The 20,908-nt window shown below is 36.9% G+C and overlaps 1 protein-coding gene across 21 annotated transcripts in view; it reads left to right on the top strand.

The window, feature by feature from the left end:
* Positions 1–20,908, top strand: part of LOC143373925 (uncharacterized) — a 476,822-nt gene that overhangs the window by 345,811 nt on the left and 110,103 nt on the right. For 11 of the 21 annotated variants that reach the window (XR_013086560.1, XR_013086561.1, XR_013086562.1 and 8 more), the window contains 3 exons: positions 1,278–1,351; positions 10,179–10,263; positions 13,389–13,442. Coding sequence is in view for 18 of the 21 variants with exons in the window: in XM_076821639.1 (XP_076677754.1) it covers positions 1,278–1,351; positions 10,179–10,263; positions 13,389–13,442 (213 nt within the window). In the remaining 3 variants the exon portion in view is untranslated. Of the gene's footprint in view, positions 1–1,277; positions 1,362–10,178; positions 10,264–13,388; positions 13,443–20,908 lie in introns of all 21 variants that reach the window. The other 10 variants (XM_076821632.1, XM_076821648.1, XM_076821635.1 and 7 more) reach the window with 5 other exon arrangements.

Genomic DNA, 20,908 nt, shown 5'->3' with positions numbered 1-20,908 from the left:
ACAAGTTTATCGTTTATAGTGCCAACATTATTATGATTTTTCTTGCAGTTTATTGCAATAAAAGTTATTTGATATTTATTCTTGGTATCATTTACGCTACAGCATCGCGAACAGAGCAGATCGCACAGATTTATGTAATTATAACAATCACAGGCAGATAGCGCCACAGTGGTACTTCAGCATGAATTAGAAGAGTTCTAGATGGGAACCTGTGGCTTGGCAGTGCCTTCACCATGTTCATGAAATACTGTAGAATGTTAGCGATGAAAAAAGCCAACCCTAATAAGCTCGAATACAATCGAATCTCGATCGGCCACAATCGCTTGAGCTGAGTGTATCTAAGCACTTTAATGTTTTATCTTATACATACTATGTACTGTGAAATTAGCCATACTACATCTATTATTATTGCTTCGAATAGCTTACAACACGGTGTAATAGACGGGTGTTCTGACTCCTTTTCAGAATGTGTGACTTTTTCGTCCTAGTTCTTCTGGCGGCCACTAGATTGGCGCTCAAGCAGAAAAGCCTGACTTTCTGCGCATAATACTACAAAAAGCTCTACTACTACAATCACATAAACGCATGCGTACATGGATTTCTCATCGCGACGCCTCTCGCGACGACCAGAAGAACCAAACAGAAATCGGCACACAAAAGCGCTGGGGTAAAAGTACTGGGTTGGAACACCTGTCTATTACACCGTGGCTTACAAGTTTTTTTTTTGTATTTTGGTTGTCTATCATTTATGTAAGCGATTTTAACTTAAGTCTTTCGCGACAATGCGACAAGTCAGATTCCATACAGGCAGATGTAACTCTTTTCCACGAAAGAATAAGGGGAAACAAAGAGCTTCATACCAGAAACCTTAAGTTTCCATTTAATATTCTTATGTTAACAGGTAAGAATAAGAAGAGATTAGAGATTATACTGCATCTCTTTCCAAAAGCAGCATAAGAATAATAAAATTATCATTAATTTGTAAAGAGACATAGAGAGAAACATACGAATTCACATTTTACGATAATAAATATTTCGTATAATTGAGTCAGCTACGCTCAGAAGCAGAATATACCCATGTGATTATAAAACTGACTCTTGCTCGAGTCAAGGAATAACGTTCTAACGGTTCGCAGCGATGCGGTATGAAAGTTATCTAACTAAATTCGCGGGCAAAATATTCGGAAGTTATCAAAACACGCGGTGCTTTTGTTTCCAGTTTTATCGTGGCGATCCGCTATTTTTCCACCAAATATAACGGTGTGTTTCATTTACAGGGTCGATCAGGAGATAAAGGGCAGAAAGGCGAACTGGGAAGTCCAGGCTTTGACGTCTTTTCCGCAGTAAAGGTATCTAGCTACGTTATCTAGTGAGACTGAAACAGCGTGAGAGCGCACTTTGCTGCTGCAAAACGACGTACGTAATGCGAAAACGCATCGTTCTTCCCTCAACCTTTCTCACTCGTTTGCTGCCCTTAGAGACGAGTCTCGTAAAATTCTATACTAGCTTTTTGGGGATGCGCGCTCGTGAACGACTACAACCTCAAAAAACGACTGACAGAAAAAAGAATATGTAAAAGGGCGGGAAACGCCGACAAAGGAAACGCGGAGGGTAAAGCGATGCATTTTCCTCAATAAGGAAAATATTGTTTACTCGCGCTCCACGTAACCTACTACGCGTCAAGAGCGATATGTTTCAACCGAAAAATTCAGTTATATTCTTCTTGATATCTCGAGGTGCGGTTATGTGTATACTGTTTCTTGCAAAATTTATTTTCTTCTTATTTGAAATGTGAACGCGATGTACCAGCCATTTACAAATGATATCAATGAAGATAAAACGGTAGACTACCGCGGAAAGCTTTATTTGGGATTCGTCTTAATTGGAATATAGGTACGTATGTACTTAACGCTGTCAACGTTCTTGTCGTAGTTGTTCCGTCATATAATAAATAGCACGAAGTAACGCCATCTATAGTCGAATTAGCGAAAGAAGGCACCTCGGCGGCCCGTAGGCGGGCGCGCGTGGCTCGGGGGAGACCCAATGTCTGCTCCGTACTTCGTGCGACGTTGCCACGTTGTGTAGCAGATCGGACGTCTCTTTCTATCTTCAAGCGCGACTGTGTCTCTCTCACTCGCTCGATAAAACAGATTCCTTCATCTACAAGTCACTCCACGCCATGTCGATCACATTTTTAGAGACTTTGATCAGAATGCAATATGTATTTTGTGAATCACGTGAAATTATGGAAAGGTTTGAGTCATTGTTTAACAGGTTTTGAACTTGGTTACAAAATATAGAGTTAATGAAATTCCTCATCGATTAATAACAGCTCATGCTGACGTAAATTTTCCAAATTGCATTCTCGAAAGCAGAATATTTCGTACGTGAAATTTGCGAAATAAAACTTTGGTTATAATTTTCGAAATTAGAAAATTAATTTTTGAATATAAAACAAGAGTATTAGAATAGCTCGCACTTTCTAGATTAAAATGAAAGAAGAATGAATTCAATACGATAAAGAGTTTCCGAGATAAAAATTCACAAGTACAGCTCGGTTTCATGAAAATAGGCAAAAATTGAACAAATTCAAAACCAACAAAGTGATGACTGAAATCCCTTCCTATATAATATTTCAGTTTGAACAAAATCCCTGACATCGAGTGCGAAAAGTGATCGATTTGCCGTGGAATGACGCTAAATAGAATGAGAATCCTATGAGCCTGTATTCCTCGACTTGTCCGCCATTCGTTCTGCATGGCGCGTGCCGCAATAGCTAATAAGATTCGACACTCTGTCAAATCTCTATGGGAAGGACGTTGGGTTCCCCCTCTGGAAGAGGATGGCAATATGCACCCGACAAGGACAACGATTACTCTAGGCCCACAGCTGAGAAGTCGAAAGTCATTGGCCAAGGCGTAGGGAGCCGTGTGGGGGAAGCACCAATCGCGAGCCTGGAGTGGCGGCAACGTCGCAAATTCTGGCCCCGGTCCCAAGGTGCCTTCTTTCGTTAATTCGACTATAGTAAGGCTGTTCGAGTACTTGGAAAAAGCGAGCCGAGCCGAGTACCCGTAAAAACCGAGTGGCTCGAAAGAATCGAGCAGCTCAATAAAACCGAGTAGCTCGAATTTTTTCAAGCGGCTCGAAAGAATCGAGCGGATCGATAAAACCGAGTAGCTCGAATTTTTTCGAGCGGCTCGAAAGAACCGAACGGCCCGAAAGAATCGAGAAGCTTCAATTTTTTCGAGTGGCTCAAATATACTTGGAGTAGATCGAAATTTTCGAGCAGACCGACTGTGTCGAGTAGCTTGAAGCTTGAAGCTTCAACGTTTCGGGCAAAACGAATGTTTCGAATATTTTAGGTTACGTTTATCTACGGGAATGTAAATAATGGTTCTCAATAAGTAATGTGAATAATTAAAATGTAAGCTGTAAATGGAAATATTCTGTAACTTTTGAAAATAAGTACTAAATTCAAATCTTTCTTTTTTTCATTTTTTTGTGTATTTATGAACGTATTCATACACTTCTCTCTATGTTATCTTTCTTTTCTTCTTACTTTTTTCTTCGTAACCTAAAATATTCCAAACATTCGTGTTGCCCGAAACGTTCAAGCTTCAAGCTACTCGACGCAGTCGGTCTGCTCCAAATATATTCGAGCCGCTCGAAAAAAATCGAGTTTCTCGGTTCTTTCGAGCCGCTCAAAAAAATTCGAGCTACTCGGTTTTATCGAGCCGATCGGTTCTTTCGAGCTACTCGGGTTTTACGGGTACTCGGCTCGGCTCGGAAACCGAATCTCGGCTCGGTCCGAACTTCAAGCTACTCGAATATTCGAGTACTCGAACAGCCTTACTATCTAGGTCATACACAATGCTTTTCCAAAAGCTATTAACCTTTTTCTCGTCCGGGTTTTAAAAGGTACACCATTGATCATGAAGGTCCCTACAGTCGAATCGTTCAGATCGATCCCACCCTCGCGTCGCGTCGCCTACAAGCGATAGAAGCAATCTAACGATTTCGTAGAATGTTGATTCCTTTCGCTTTGTGAAATTGGAATGGAAAGCGAAATTACGTAAAATAAAATGTAATGAAAAGTAAGTAGAGGAAAAGTGTAGACAAATGAGTGTCTCGTAAACAGGCATTGTTACTTGCCAATAAATCTAAGGAATGAATTGAAATTTGACCCTATGGATTAAGTAGTAGATATAATTATTTCAGAATGACAGAAACAACTAATTTAACGATAAGCATCGTTAATTGTTACCGCGCTTTTTGTTGTTAGCACTTTAAACAGTAGGTAGAGGAAGTGCAGTATATTTGGAATACCAGATTGTTTAAGACGAATAAAAAATCAAGGCAGAAGATGGGAACAAATAAAACTGCATAATATCATAGGGAGACTAATAAACTTATATATTTCAAACTCTCAGTAATAATAAAAAAAGTAAGCGAAACTTTGGTCTAAATGAAAAATAACAGGAAGTGTCGATTTTGTTAAGGTGCAGGTAATTTGGAATACCGGTAAGGTGAATGTCCCAATTTCTGCTCATTTAAGAGGTAACTCGTTATAAAGGTGTAAAAAAATTGTTTGTGTTCAAAATTTGCAGAGTAATTGATTAATTCTTTAATGATAAGTCAACCAATTCAAAAACTATTTAAGAAAGATATTTCAAGATGTTTAACTATTAGTAATTTGTAATTAAATATAATGTTCTAAATATCCCTATTTCTGCTCATGAAAAATAGCGATGTACGTATTTCTACTCACCGTTCGTACCAATTTCTGCTGATATAATATGTTGCCATTTCAGGTTAAAATAAGTTACATCTTTTATGGAGATGTTTTATAACACAACAGTGAAGCATAAAATAATGATAAACAAAAAATAAAATGCCTTCGTGTAGAAATAGAGGTTACAGCATATATTGAATTGTGAGGTTATATTACCAAAATTTTGGTGACTAGAAATGCGAACATGACGGTGATTCACTTGACCCTAAACCTAGTCACCTGTTTTCTACGTAAAAAAAAAAATAGTAAAAAAATCTACATCTACAGCACAATACGGTATCTGTTTTTGTTATTAAATAAGAACTTTCACTGCAAAAACTATTTTCTGCCCAATTGTCGAATACCTTAGCACAACCAGCTAAAACACGGTCGAAAAATCATGAGTCTCTCCTTTTAAAAGTTTCTCGCTGCTTATGCTTCACATTGATTAGCCCCAAGCTCGTGCAAAACTCGCGTAAATGTTCAAATAATTTAGAATTATTTTGTTGTAACTACAGTACAAACGTAACGCATATAATAATAAGAAAAATACGAAATGAGCAGAAATGGGGACACGAGCAGAAATTGGGACGTTCACCTTATTCGAATTTATCTTCACTTTATAAACTTCAGAAAAACATGTGGATAATAGAATTATTTTTCTTGTGATCTAATTAGGCTAAAAAATCACAATATAGGAACAATCTTAGGTAAATATAAATGCACAGCCAGTGTTGCCAGGCGTACTGAATAAATGGCGGCGGGTTGGCGTATATGACGTCGTACGTATCTTCTCTTTGGTCGTACGGTGTAGGAGAAGGGGAACACTTATATTTGGTTGGTGACGCCGTGACGTCATACCAACGCTAAGCCAATCCAAGCCAAATGACGTCATATATGCCAGTACGGCGTACTGGACTGCCTCGCAACGCTGTGCACAGCGCTGGTCCAAACTGACGCGGCAGGAGTCATTACGCGTGAAACAAAAGCATCGCTAAGCTTTGGAATATTCCAAATTACCTTCACCTTTGGTATTCCGAATTAGCAACATGCCATTGAAACCTATAATCTCATGTCACACTTTGTATACCCGAAATTATCGCAAAACTGACACGGAACCATAGAAGGAACGTGAAAATGTGAAGATTAAGTGTTTACTTTGAACGCGTTTTTCTCGAAACGTCAATTTATCACACGATGCAGGTAAAATCTGAAAATCTATCGAACCAATTGCTTTCTAATTTGAACTGCTTATTCTACACACCTATGCCTCTGGCCGGTACTACAACCAAGTATTTCTGTTGAGTCTCACCTACTTTTAAAATTGAAAATAGTACAGAAAACACAGCCGAAACACATTGATTCTTGTATTTTGCCCGCCATTTTCTTAATTTTAAGGATAAATCATTTATTCTAGTTCGGGCCATAGCGACAGTCATACTGATCAAGAATCTGTTGTATTTTTGGATTCAGATAAGTCCAACTGCTGAAATCACCTGCACGAGCGAGGCGTGAATTTTTAAACACGTCATCAAAATCGCCTGCAAATCCATTTTAAAAGCAATAATTTCATTACTTTTATATTTTTTATTTATTGTAGAAATGTAGTTTAATCAATATAAAAAAGTTTTATTCCATTACTATAATTCCTGTCTTCGCAATAAATTCCAGAAAATCGCTGAATTTATCGGCGCGCTAACCAGAATGACCCCTTAAGGTGACGTGCACTATTCAAAGGATGAACCCAATATTTTCTTTTCCGTTGAGATCCATATCGCATAATTACCTATTACAATATCCAAGTGAATAATTTTCGTTTTCTGTTCTGTACGTGCTAACGCCTCCATGGTTAAATCGAAACTGATGGGGAATCAAAATTAATACAATATTACATTCTTGCCGCTCGTATCAAATTTGGACGCGCATGACGCAGCGTCATATCTACTGACGCGCCTGCAAAATTGATGTGCGTCGCTCGCGTGAATTACTTAAGCAATTAGACGCGCAAGACGCAGCGTCATAATGACTGCAAAATGACGCGTGCCGCTCGTGTGCGCTGGTCCTTAACTTAATTTGTCACTCCAATCCGGCAAATTCACAAGGCGAAAGAAGTTGGCGATCTGCGAAATCGTTCGATTGTGTCTTAATAGGTACATCTGTGACGACATGATGACGCGATCGATTTGAAATTTGAACGATCCGCCTGGCCACAGACCTAAATGATGAATCGATTTGTATGCGAGGTCCTTTAAGGTCTAAGGAACTGAATATTTCTTAGATGGTTTCAATAGGATTTTGTACGAGCCGAGAGGTTCATTCTTCTCCTTTTCTTCTCTTCAAGACGGAAAAAGCGTTGCTTTCTTATTCGCCTAATTCAAACTTTTATAAAATTTTGCACTATTTAGGCGTTCATATTGCGTAAATACTTCATTTTAATTATTTCGCGTAGTATACTGTTACTACTGTAGTTTTCACTTCCCACGGTAACAATTTCTGTGTTTGCATCTGGTTTATCATTTCCCGACTGAAAATGGTAGATAATTACTACCAGTTTTGTCACTTGTTCCTGTTCCATTGCTCCAGTTAAAGCACGTAGTTGGAGAATGTCACGACATCGCGAGATGACCACTACAACGTAATTATATGTGCAGAGAAATAGCAATCATTTATGGATACATATAGCTAAATGAAAGTTCAATCTATTAGTTTAGCGTATTTCAGGGTAGGGTGTAGGGCCCATATACCGGACATTTAGTGATGGCATGAAAGTTATTTAAGAATTTCAACATAAGTTTCCATACATTTTGGGAATTTTTTGCATTGAACTGATTATGAAGCATTTCCGTAAGTTCAGGACTTTTTGATTTAAATAAATAATTAAATATTAAAGAGATATTAGTAACAATGTAAAACAAAACTTTGTCGTAATTACCGGACAGCTTGAGAATTATTTACCGTGCCCGAGCTACCGGACACTGTCTATACTCAATGTCATTTAAGAAGGAACTTGCTGACCGACGAGTTTAAACCGGTTCTGCGCAGGTTGACGCTCATTGGTGCCGGGAGAAGCCGCTATTGGCTGTACCCCCACCAACGCTTTTTCGGAGCCAGTGAGCTCATTCTACGTGCGCGAAACGGGTTTCTTTTTAAATGACTGGGAGTATAGATGCATTATCCACTTAACTAAAACATCTTCGTGAGATTCTGGTCCTGGTTTTTTGTCCTAATATTTGTTCTTAATTTTGACGTGTAACGTGCTCCTTGGAATGCCAAACTGTACGAGGGCTGCATTAACCGAAGATTAATAGGAGGTTATAACCTCTAATGCTTTGTTATTTGAATCTTTACTGTATTCTTTTCTTATAGTTTTACTCATATTCAGATCTGCCAAATAAAATTTTTAATGCTAAAAATTCTCTTAAATGTTCACAAATATCGTTACTTTAATGAAAACATCTACATCGACTCGAAAATAGGTTAGATCCTTCGAACGTTCACGAACATCCGGTAATTGTCGAGTCAAAACACAAATATTGACGCAGTCCCCGGATTCGCTTTAATTTTTTAGAATATTATTAAACCACCCCCATATGCATTTTTTATTATTATTTGAACTTACAATTAGTACTATCACTACACAATCATTTTTGTACATTATATCAATTGAATTATTATTATATCGACTCTTAAATGTAGGTGATGCTTAGCCATTTTATAATGAAAATGGTCAAATGCCGATAATTGCTAGAATTTCTATACATTTTTACATGTTTAACCTACATTAATTATAAAAAAACCTTCATTTATTTAGAAAACTATAACTTCGAATGTTATTATAAGAATATTATATTTTAATTTATATAGCTTGGATTTTATAAATCATGAAAATGAATATTGTGTCCGGTAATAGGGGGCCGTGCGGTATATGGGCCCTTTACCCTGTAACACTAATAGATGCGATCGATGATACTTAATTTATGGTCGATGGTGTACATAAATCAAATGTAAACGATCTATGAGAAAGAAGAGTGCCTTCTTTAAATTAATAGCAACATGCCCTGTTCTCTTTGTTTCATTTGCAAGTTATTAATTTAAGAGTCAGTAAACCAGCGGCCGTAGCCGTGATGGAAAACACCGGTTCTCGTTAGATCACCGAAGTTAAGCATCACGGGGCGGTGTACTTGGGAAAGATGGGAGACCACCTTTTTCCCGGTGCGCTGCTGCTGCTGGGACCCGAAGGAGAGAGGAGGGGGAAAATGGGACTATAGTTCGTTGGGCAATGTAAGCAAAAATAAGCTCGAAACGCCATCCTGCTTAAAACGCAGGAAAACAATAAAACATAACATAAGAGTCAGTAACAAATTGCATACTACTTCTAATAGAGACCTCCTGAATTAATTGCTGTCATTTGTATGTTCAAATTGAACATCACGCTCTTAAGCAAAGCATTCTCGTCGATATCAGAATCACATTCCGTTCGAATTTTTCAGTTGAAACAATACCACTTGCGCGCAATGAGAAAAACATACACCATGAATTGTTTTTATAAACTTTTGCACGAAGATTCTCGATGTTTCTCGTTAGCTCGACGATCGAGAACAATGGCTTCAATTTTGAGTAACATGTAATATCTAGCAGCATTAACAGCAAGCAAGCATTCAACTGACATTGCGCTAATTACAGTTGCCCGTTATGTGCTATACAAATGTACATACTTACGTACATACGTGCATCGACGAAGCTGAAGCTACGTTCTCGATGCAGAGTGCCGAACATGCCTCGTATCGATTTTCGCTGATAATTTGCCACGTGGCGGTTCAGGAAATCCGTAAATCGAGTTCAGAGACATAGTTAAAATCATGCTCCCGTTCGCTTTGGCAATGCGAAAAATTGCTAATTAAGAATAAATCGCTCAAGTTACGGTAATAGGAATAACCCACCGATTTGGAAACGTGTTCTCTTTTGTAAAAAAAAAAAAAGTAGAATACGCTATTTGAAAGCTACACAGAATATAGGCATCGCCTTCATCGGTGTCCAATGAGATGGATATGAGTGTGATGAATAATGCTAATAAAACCTAAACTCGACCGTGGTTAACAATTACTTCTAAAAGAATGTGTGCGAATTGGGGAGAGTTGGCAATTCAATCGGTGAGTGAGTCTGCAACATCAAGACCTACTAGTTAACAGCATTAATCCATTGTAAGCTGGATGAGCGTTTTTATACGGATTCTTGACAGCCACGCGGCTTTAGGTGTAATATATAATATATATTTTATATATATATATATATATATATATATATATATATATATGTATGTATTATATATACTATATATAGTTTTCGACGACACATCGATCTTCGATGATACAGATTAACAATATAAACCATCTTTCCGCCTACGGGTCAATGCACAGGGATTAGGGTTAAAGAGGTCGGTGACGACGCTCCGCGGCGGGACGCTTGGCTATGCGGAAATCGTCGCTCTGAAGGTAACCGGCCTCTTCGGAAGGCAACACGGCTCGTGTTGCGGTTCAGAAATCTCTTCTCGTCGTCGCTGCTCCCGCTCCTTTTTCTGCCACTCCGTTTTCTTCGCCGCTCCTTCCTTATCTTCTTCTATTGCCATTCGCGCCTCCGCCCCCCCCCCTCCTTCACCGATTAATCTTTATATCCGGTAGTGTTCTTGCCACCAGCCCACAACTTTCTTTCCACCTTTCAAACCGATCCCTGCCGAGTTCCCCGTCCGCGCTCCTAGATGCAATCCCTACTTCTAGTCGTTGCCTCGTGCGGTGCTTTCGGTGTAGCGTTCTCTTGTTGGTTTAAAGTGCGACGACACTCTACTTTGACGGCAAACGCTTCGTTTTGCTCTCGTCTTTTCTCTAGCTATGTATTTGGACGTTCCATGTAACCGAGAAAGTTGTTTCGATCTAATTTCGGCTTCGTAGTAAACCGTAGGTGTATAGAACTATTTCGTGTCGTTTGGTAAATTAATATCTGTTTTATGTCGGCATGCAATTATTCGTGGGTACTTTATCAGCCGAATTTACATGTAAAATAAAAAAACTCCGGCACCTAGGTTTAACAATGTTGAAAAGAGTGTTCCTGAAGTTTAATGTTTTCAGTAGATTTGGTGTCCCAGTCAGTATTAGACTTCGAACGAAACAAATGTTCAAAACGTATGCATGTAGAATGTTTTTACAACAGGGTCTCATTTTTTAACACAAATCCGTTCGAGAGTTGATAATTAGCGAAAATCATTGATTGCCCAGTGTAAAAGCGAGATTTCACGAGCCACAGACTTTATGAATTTTCTTATGATCTATCATGCCAATAGGTCGAGTACTACTGTTTCGACAACAATCGTATCGTGTGACTTGTACGACGTGACTAGTGTTCCTGATTTCTCCATATTTTTTGTTTCTCGAGAAATCAGAAATGAGATCTTATTTCTCGAGAATTCTAGAGAAGTTGAAAAAATATTGCAAAAATTATATTTTTTTAATAATGTTGGTAATATTTATCAAAAACACAAGAAAACTTTAACCGAATGATTATTCCTGTCTAATTTATACAAAACTTGTGTAAATGAAAAAATAAATATTAAATATAATTGGTAAATTTATTTATTTAATACAAAATTTTGTACAAAGCGAAACATTACTTTTTGGTTTTGAAATTTACTTTTTAAATTGCACAATGCGCCTAATGTAGCGTCAGCGAATCTATTTTTTTTGTGGCAAAGTCTGTTACTGTTATATTTTGACGTTTTATATACATCTATCTTGGCTGTTAAATGAAAAAATGCGTCTTTTGGCACTTTTGGAAGAAATTCTGGATCATGCAAAAATTTTATACGGGATAAAATAGTCTTATCTCCTCTTTTCTATATTTCTTCTTTAAGGGGTTATGCCTAGTCAGGCGGTCGAAAAGAGGCGAATATTTGTGAATTTTTTTTGAAGAAGCGGAAGCGTATATTTTTACAGAACTTTTTGCGCTTAAAAGAGCAACATTTAAAGAACATTTGGTAATTTTTTCGTAGAAAAATATTTAAGTTTATAATAAAGTAACAAGCGACATCCAAGAAGCATTTTTAAAAATTTGGTTTTGCGGTGAGCATTGCCATTCGGAACCAGATTATCTAAAATCAAAAAACAAAAAAGATTTCGTTAGTATATTAATGTATCCTCAGGTTGACGGAGAGAATTTTCCAAAATATTAAGTTGAAACAAAATGGCGGCTATTTAAAGTTGAAATCCTGATTTTTTCCTGCAAAAATCACGCGAGAAAATCAGGATTTCAAATTTAAATAGCTGCCATTTTGTTTTAAATTAATATTTCGGAAAAATTTCTCCGTCAACTTGAGGATACATTAATATACTAACGAAATCTTTTTTGTTTTTTGATTTTAGATAATCTGGTTCCGAATGGCAATGCTCACCGCAAAATCAAATTTTTAAAAATGCTTCTTGGATGTCGCTTCTTATTTTATTATAAACGTAAATATTTTTCTATGAAAAAATTACCAAATGTTCTTTAAATGTTGCTCTTTTAAACGCAAAAAGTTTTGTAATATTATACGCTTCCGCTTCTTAAAAAAAAAATCACAAATATTCGCCTGTTTTCGGCCACCTGACTAGGCATAACCCCTTAATAGCCACAAGAAACTCATTAGGTACTTAACTCAGTGTACAATTTTTCTAAATTTTTAAACAAGAATTTAAGAGCACCTTCAGCAGTTAATAATATCGAATCTTCTGTACTGTGATTTTCTATTGGAATTCATATAGGTTCTAATGTTATTAATAACATGTATTATAAATTGTAGATGCGTTTATACGTTCGCGATTAACTAGTAATACATTCATTTACGAAAATAAATGAGATTTATAATATTTTTCCTAGATATAAGTTTCTCGAGAAATTACAGTATTTCCCGAGAAATAAGAAATAAGCAATTATAAAATTTCTCGAGAAGGAACACTAGACGTGACGCGATGCTGTTTTATCGGATGGTCGAATGTTGCTTTATAATCTGTCGCACGACCTGTTTTACGGACTACAGTTTGATGACTAATTGCACCCCTAACCCAGGCCTCAGTTCTGGGTGAACGATATGTGATTTACGACGAGGTCCTCGCGTCTGGAACAATAATTGACGTGCAAGTTGCTACAACTGCTTGCTGCAACTTATAGTAGGACAAATTGTACGAAAAATTTATAACGTCTGTGAGGCTTTTAAGAAAGAAGAAAATCACTGTTAAGAGACAATAAAATGATCTCTGACATTCGTAAAAAGATCGAAATCAACGTAAATGAATTATTCTTTGTAAATAAAAGTGTTGTTTGAATAGTTGCCTAAAAGGGCTCTGTAGTGAAGCGCTTACTCTTCTACCAGTGTTATCGTCGCACTTTATCATCTTTGGTTTTTGGTTGGTAATGGTATTTGCTTTAATTTACAGTATTTAGGTATATCTCTGGGCATGTCTTGGATTCGGAAGAGCAATGAGAAACGAGATACCCCATAAGATCCATATTAGGTTATCCCACTTTCCCGTTACCCCTATGTTTTCGTCTAGTAGCGATTTGGTTTTTACCCGTAGTATTGACCTACTTCTAGGGACTTCAGGAGCAAGGGCATAATATCTCAGCGCAGACCATCATACAACTGAAAGTAAGTGCGCCTGCTCTCTCGGAGCCCCTTCTCCCTCCTTTTCCCTTTCTTATCATCGATTCTCTAAGCATTCGATTTCATGCTCTCTGCATAAAAAGTATTTGTAGAATCACTGTTCGTTTGGTACGAGAGTATGCTCGATTAATCACTACCGATTTCACGGGACAATTGATTACCGATCATGTACGTCCATTAAATGCAGACATGCTATTGAGTTTGTACGATTTAAGATTATTAGTATTAGCAGCACGTAAGAGAAATGAAATTATTCAAATTGGTTTCACGGATTTTCTTTTTACTACTCCACATTTATATATTCATATTTTATTGAGAAAATCTTTAATTTCTATTTTATCTGCTACGAGTTTATTAAAATATACATTATAGTTATATTTTTAATGAAAATATCCACTAACGCGGATACATTTCAACATCGTTTACTTGGTGAATCGAGCAACACGTGCCTAAGAGAAGTTTCGGGAAATGTATTGAAAAAATCACAGGAAACGTATTGAAACGTCTCTCTATGCACATCAGTTGTAATACGAATTTCTACTTACCTCGCACCTTCTCATTCTACGGTTAGGGTAAAGGCAGGTAATATGGCACATCTGATTTCAAAAGCTTGTCACAAGTAGGGGCATTTGTTTTTTTTTTAATAAAACTGACATGAGGGGGCGAAGGAACTAATGCATAATCATATTTACATAGTCAAATGTAAAAAAATCCAATTGTTTTGCAATTATAGTAAAAAAAGAACTGAAAAGAGTGAAAATCGGCCGTTCGAAAAAATGGGTCCTAATATGGAACACCTAGAAAATTTGTAAAGAAAACTGAAAAATCTTTACTTTTTACTAAAAATGAAGATTGATTAAGTAGAAGATACAAATAAATAAATATACATCATTTTTGGATTTTTTTTCGTGTTTTCTACGTCTCCTACACATTGGGCACGTGAATGATACGTCGGAAGCCCCACATTCTTCGTGTGCCCACTGAAAGCAGCGAGTACATTGGGTCTACTTTTCATTATCATTATTTTTATAATTACCATCGCAGAATAAGCATTTCGCATCATCGTCGTCATCGTCATTATCAACTTCATCTGTGTTACTCGGTATGTTCCATATTACGTACACACATGTTCCGACAAGAAATTAAGAATTATACTAACAAGGGGAGCACACCATGTAGTAGACACCGATTTTGATGAGCCTTGGCACGATGGATCTGTGTAGAAAATAAGTAAATAGGTGTCCGAGCGTTTCTGTCAATTGGCCTTAATAATAGAGATATTCACATGTAAATTATTAAAAATGTCATAGTGACCGTGGTGTTTTAGTGGACAAAAATCCCACACTACCTTCGCACCCGCGGGGGATTCTCTTCTGGAGGTGTCGGGGTTTCTTCTGAAGAAGTCTCCACTTAAAAAAAAACTTTATAAATTTTTTTTAATAAATTACTTTTTTTATCATTTTTTTCTTAACATCAGAAAATCTTCAAAAGGCACCCCGACTCCTTCAGAGGGTAATCCCCCGGGTGCGCCAGGGTAGAGTGGGATTTTTACCCATTAAGTGCCATTAGTGCCCACGGCCACTATGAAATTTTTAATAATTTCCAAGTAAATATCTTTATTATTAATTCTGCCCATTGGCAGAAACGCTCGGATACCTATTTACTTATTTTCGACATAGATTCATCGTGCCAAAGCTCATAAAAATCGGTATCTACCACATGGTGTCTTCCCCTTGTAAGAAGAAAGTAACTTTATTGGTAAACTATTGTTGAATAATCAAGAACACCTTCACCCTACCTTCACTACAATATTTAACTATTTGATGCACTTTTCAGAAACTTTTACACCCCACGAAAAATATAAACGTTTCTCTTTCAATAATGGATGCCCGACTGATGCTCAATTGTCAGTATCATCGTCTATTGTGTCTAGGGATCTAAGTGGTATACACGATTGCCTGAAGAGTTCGTTATTTCTTTATCGAAATTTTATTAAGTTCCATATTACGTGCCGTTCCACATTACCTGCCTCTACCCTACATACCAAGCATTGTTTCACTCTTTTGTATCTTCTTCCTCAGGGCCGTGCAGTAAGCTTACAGCAGTCTATAGATGTATAACACTTGTTTCAGTTTACTTTATCAAGATTTAACGAATGAATTGAATTGGAATTTACAGTGTTGTAAACAAATAATAACGACACAATAGTAAATGAAAGTATCTTATTTGCACTTTGACTTAATTTTGATAAGATTTTAAAATCAACTTTCTAGCACGCGATGATTTTAATCACCCGTGTAAGAGGATCTTCGGTCTATATGTAGAGTGATTGTGATGAAATAGCATACCGCAATTGCTATGTTCTGAAAGCTCTCAAGCTCTCGCTGAAAGAAACCAAATACTATCATTTTATGTTAAATGAAATTTTTTCTCGAAATCGAATTTGAACTGCATAAAAAGTGGATTTTAAGTTCGCAATTTCAAAGTTGCTGATGAAGGAAACGGTAGCAGACTCGAATATGGAGGAACGACTACGCTGAGGTACTGAAATAAATTGAGGTACACCGGAGTCGTGAAAAATACATTTGACGTCTTGACCTTCAAGAATTTCATTGACGCACTACTCGAGCATGTCTCTGTAGCCCTCCATTACGACACGGGTGTATTACCGTCTCCTGTGCGATCAACCTCGAAATTGCGAACTTTACCACACTGACAAGGGGAGGACACCGTGAAGTAGACACCGATTTTGATGAGCCTTGGCACGATGGATCTATGTCGAAAATAAGTAAACAGGTGTCCGAGCGTTTCTGCCAATGGGCCTTAATAATATTATTGAATATTTCATAGTGGCCGTGAGGTTTTAATGGGTAAAAATCCCACACTACCCTGCGCCCCCGGGGGATTCCCCTCTGAAAGAGTCGGGATGCCTTTTGAAGATTTCTCCAAGTTAAAACAAATTTATAAAAAAAAATTATAAAGTTTTTTGTTAACGTGGAGACATCTTCAAAAGGCACCCCGACGCCTCCAGAAGGGAATCTCCCGCGGACGCCAGGGTAGTATGGGATTTTTACCCACTAAAACCGCACGGCCATTATGAAATTCTTAATAATTTACATGTAAATATCTTTATTATTAAGGCCCATTGGCAGAAACGCTCGGACACCTGTTTACTAATTTTCGACATAGATCCAGCGTGCCAAAGCTCGTCAAAATCGGTGTCTACTAGGGCTGGGACTATTTGTCGAATTTTTCGGTATTCGAATATTCGAATACCTCAGTTGCTGAATTATTTGGCGAATATAATTCGAATATCCAAATATTCGAATACTATTCGAATATCCAAGTATTCGAATGCTATTCGAATATCCAAGTATTCGAACACTATTCGAATATCCAAGTATTCGAATGCTATTCGAATATCCAAGTATTCGAACACTATTCGAATATCCAAGTATTCGAATACTGATGTATTCGAATAGTATGGTGTGAATTATAAATCAAGTTCTTTAGGTTCATTTGTCAGGGTGAAATCTTGTAATCTAATTTTGACCCACTTTACACCATACTATTCGAATAATAACATTCGAACAGTATTCGAATAATAACATTCGAATAGTATTCGAATAATAACATTCGAATACTCAAATATTCGAATAATAACATTCGAATACTCAAATATTCGAATAATAACATTAGAATACTTAAATATTCGAATACCCAAATATTCGAAGTTTATTCGTAGCATTCGAATACTTGTAAAATATTCGAATATTAAATTATTCGAATAGTCCCAGCCCTAGTGTCCACCTCATGGTGTCCTCCTCTTGTGAGTGTCATCGGCATGTTTTCGATATGTTCTAGAAAGCCTCGATAGGATTGTCATTAACCGCCTGACCGGCCTGTGTGGAATTTCTCAAAACCTTGTATTACATAAGGCATATATCAAAGTATCGTCTTTTCCATTGTACCTACGTTTAAACAGTAAATAACGATAAATTCGTTGGTTTTGGGCCAATGAAGTCCAAGCCAGTTACAAACAGTGACAATCACACATCTTTAATTTTCGAAATCCTAGTAATACTTTAATAGAATGACTGCAGTACTTTCACGTGAAAACTAGGTATTCTTAAAATAAAATAATTCATTAAACAAAGTAATGTTAATATTTATTGTAAATACCTACAATGCATAGTGATATTTAGATATTTGAGACATCCCGCTCGGAAAGGGTTAAGTTCATTTTTTAATGTATTCCCATCTGATTTTAAAGGTAAAGGTCGTACTGAGGAGAGCTTTCCATCGTGTATACATGCTAATGGCGGCAAGCTCTTTGATCACAAATTACTCAAGAGACTTAATACTGTCCATTAATTAATGGTGGATCTTTTTTGCATATTGGAAAGGAAGGATGAAAGTTGGAAAGCTAAGGATGTTAGACGCGTAGAAAAAGAAGCACGACCCTGTTCTTTCTGCATGCCTCTGTATTCTGTACTTCCAAGCAGACCGCGCGAGATTAAACGCACCTGTGTGAACGAAGGTGCACGCATGTGCGTGTGTTGCATGTTGTTTTATGCTCACTTTAAAGTTTCTAGACGTTACTCTATAAATATAGCTCCTTTTTAAGTGTAGCGTTACATGTCTATTTTATTCAGAATGTTATCTCATAGGTGATACAATCGAAAACGTAATGATTTTACGTAAAAAAAAAAAAAGTAGAAAAGGTACAGTAAAATTTATTCGTCGGAGACTCCATTCTTGGAAAAATTGATTTTACATGTGGAACCGATTCTTAATCAGTCATGTGCGTAGAGAAATTGTCAAGATCGATTTTTTTTTAAAAATGAAGTCTGGTATAAACAATTTTATTATGGTATATTTTCTACTTATTTTATGCAAAATCATTACCTTTCTGATTCTATCACCTATTACGAAATTCCTTAATCTTCCGACACGTGAATGTGCGATGGTAGATAAATCAGTTTTATGCATAAATACATGTCGAAAAATATGTACACACATGCATGCATGCGCTCGTACACGCGCGCACACAGACACACACACACACATCTTTTTATTTTCAGTTGATTTAGTATTTTGAAGTCTCGTCTTGTGGAGCGACAGTGCCTATCATTCATAACTGTTATTGAAGTTGCACAATTAGTGCAATGGAAATTTGCTCCGCAGTTAAAGCGCAATTGAGATTTGTTTCACAATTAAAGTGGGTCGCGATCATGACCTTTAAATTCAATTGATACGGTAAATGCCAATTGGTTTGTTAGTGCAGCCAAGCTGTTTCCTTTCAAGAAGGAGACTTTGAACATGTCTTTCTAGAAATTTAGAAATCGATAGTTCATATTTGTCTAGTACCCTGAATTTAATAAAAAAAAAAGTAAAATAGCCATCAAACCTTTTTAAGCTTTCATATGTTTACCAGCCTGCAATTGATTTCACTGAGACGTATCCTGTAGTTCGATTATTTAGTTTCAACTAAGTAATTTTGATAAAAACGCTTGGACTCTTTTTCTCGTTGAAGTATTCTTGAAAGACGTAACAGGCACTGTGCATTATTCAACTTAATTGTATCATTTTTATGTATGAAAAAGCTGATCTTCGCGAAATCATGGTACCAGACAGCTGCACTCCTTGAATACGGTGTTACGTAACACCTGCACGATGCTCTGAAAACATAAAATTGTGCGTGGAAACAATCTTCACCCACTGTTCTCCTGAACTTATACTGTCTACCGACAGTGGATGGTTACCTACTAACTATAACTCCTATGAGAAAAAATCTGCTGTCCTATACATACCAAGGTCATTTCGTTTTCTTCATCGTCAAAACGAGTAAACATATCCCAAAAGTTTAATAAATGTATTTTAGAATTTTAGAAAGTGTTAATATTTTCTTTAACTCCAAAAACTGTATTGGCATCGCAATTTCGTCTACTTTAAATCGTTCATTGTTTATACTTGTGTTACCTACCTAAAATGTGTGTGCTTCCCGGAACATGCAATATCACGATGCAAAAAGACATCGAAAAGTCCTTTACCGTTTTAGGATCTGAGGCTTCGTTCTCGAGATATTAACACTTGAATATTAGAGGTCGAACTTCCGGGTCGCGCAGTTTAAAGCCGAAAGAACTGAACGTGGGGCAGTTACCCCTAGCACGCATGCGCAGGAGGGACGCGTAGATACAGACGCGTGCACACAGTAGAGCCGACCACGTGGTGTGTGAACCTGTATCTACACACGCCTCCTGCGCCTACGTGGCAGCGTACGCTCTCGCGCGCTCAGCTGACTCGGCTTTAAACTGCGTGGCCCGGAAATTCGACCGCTAATATTTGGATTCTGAAGAGCCTTGGATCTCAAAATGGTAAAGGACTTTTCGATGCCTTTTTACATCAGGATATTGCAGGTTCCAGAAAGTACCTGAATTTTAGGACACCAAGTTTATCTATGCCATTTTCCCTATCTTCAGGTTTCTAAAAACTTTAAGTTTTTTGCTGTATTTTGTCCATTTTAATTTCTCATCGTGTGATCATTATAATACATATGGTTTTCAATGTGAACTTTTAATTTAGAGGATACAGATATCTTCAACATTTACCTTATTTCTACTATTTATTGCCTACAATATCTGTATACGCATTGCAAAATATACACTTTTGTTATTTTTTATATATTATTTTACGAATATATGGACAGTTCGTTGATATGAATATAATTAAATCTTAAATACATGACCTAACCCAGACCGAACCCAGACCCTTCTCCCCGAATAACCAGTTTGTTGGATATTTTAATCTTATAATTACTTATTATTAGAAAGATCACTGGACAAAAAACCTCGCTGGTTAATACTTTTGTCAATTTGATTAATTTCAATAACTTTGATAATTGTAATCAAAATGTAGATATGTATTCAATTTCGATCTGTAGTATTTTGGTTGCGCGTTAAACCTCTGTTTCCTGCTACGATACCATAATTATGTGCACATTTATTTTGTTCAAGTTTAGTTAAATTTTTCCAAATCACTGGAAGATTACAATTACCTATGAACGTAAAAAATAACGCGCTTTAAAAAAGGAAAAAAATTTCTTATAATTACGTATCAAGGTTGTATGTTTTATGTTCATTTATTAGTGCAAGTTTAGAATATCATAAAATATCAGTCAGTACTAGATAATACTCTAGGTCTAGGCAATACATCTTCGACTGTTATCCTCGATTTTCTTAAATAATAATGTCTCTCAAAATGCAACTCGAAGTGGTGCACATAATGCTAGTTCGCTATTCCCACTCTTTCGTGTAAACTCCAACAGGAAAAAGTAATTTTTAATCTTTGCTTTAACGCGAGGAAAGGACCGTTATTGGATTGGCAAGATCTTTCTAATTAAAATAAGTCCAAACGCACAAGTCGAACTATTTTTAGCACTGTTTCCAGCG

Source organism: Andrena cerasifolii, chromosome 10 (assembly GCF_050908995.1).
Source record: "Andrena cerasifolii isolate SP2316 chromosome 10, iyAndCera1_principal, whole genome shotgun sequence".
Classification (NCBI taxonomy): Eukaryota; Metazoa; Arthropoda; class Insecta; order Hymenoptera; family Andrenidae; genus Andrena; species Andrena cerasifolii.
The sequence above is the reverse complement of the archived record's forward strand: the minus strand, read 5'-3'. Positions and strand labels throughout refer to the sequence as shown.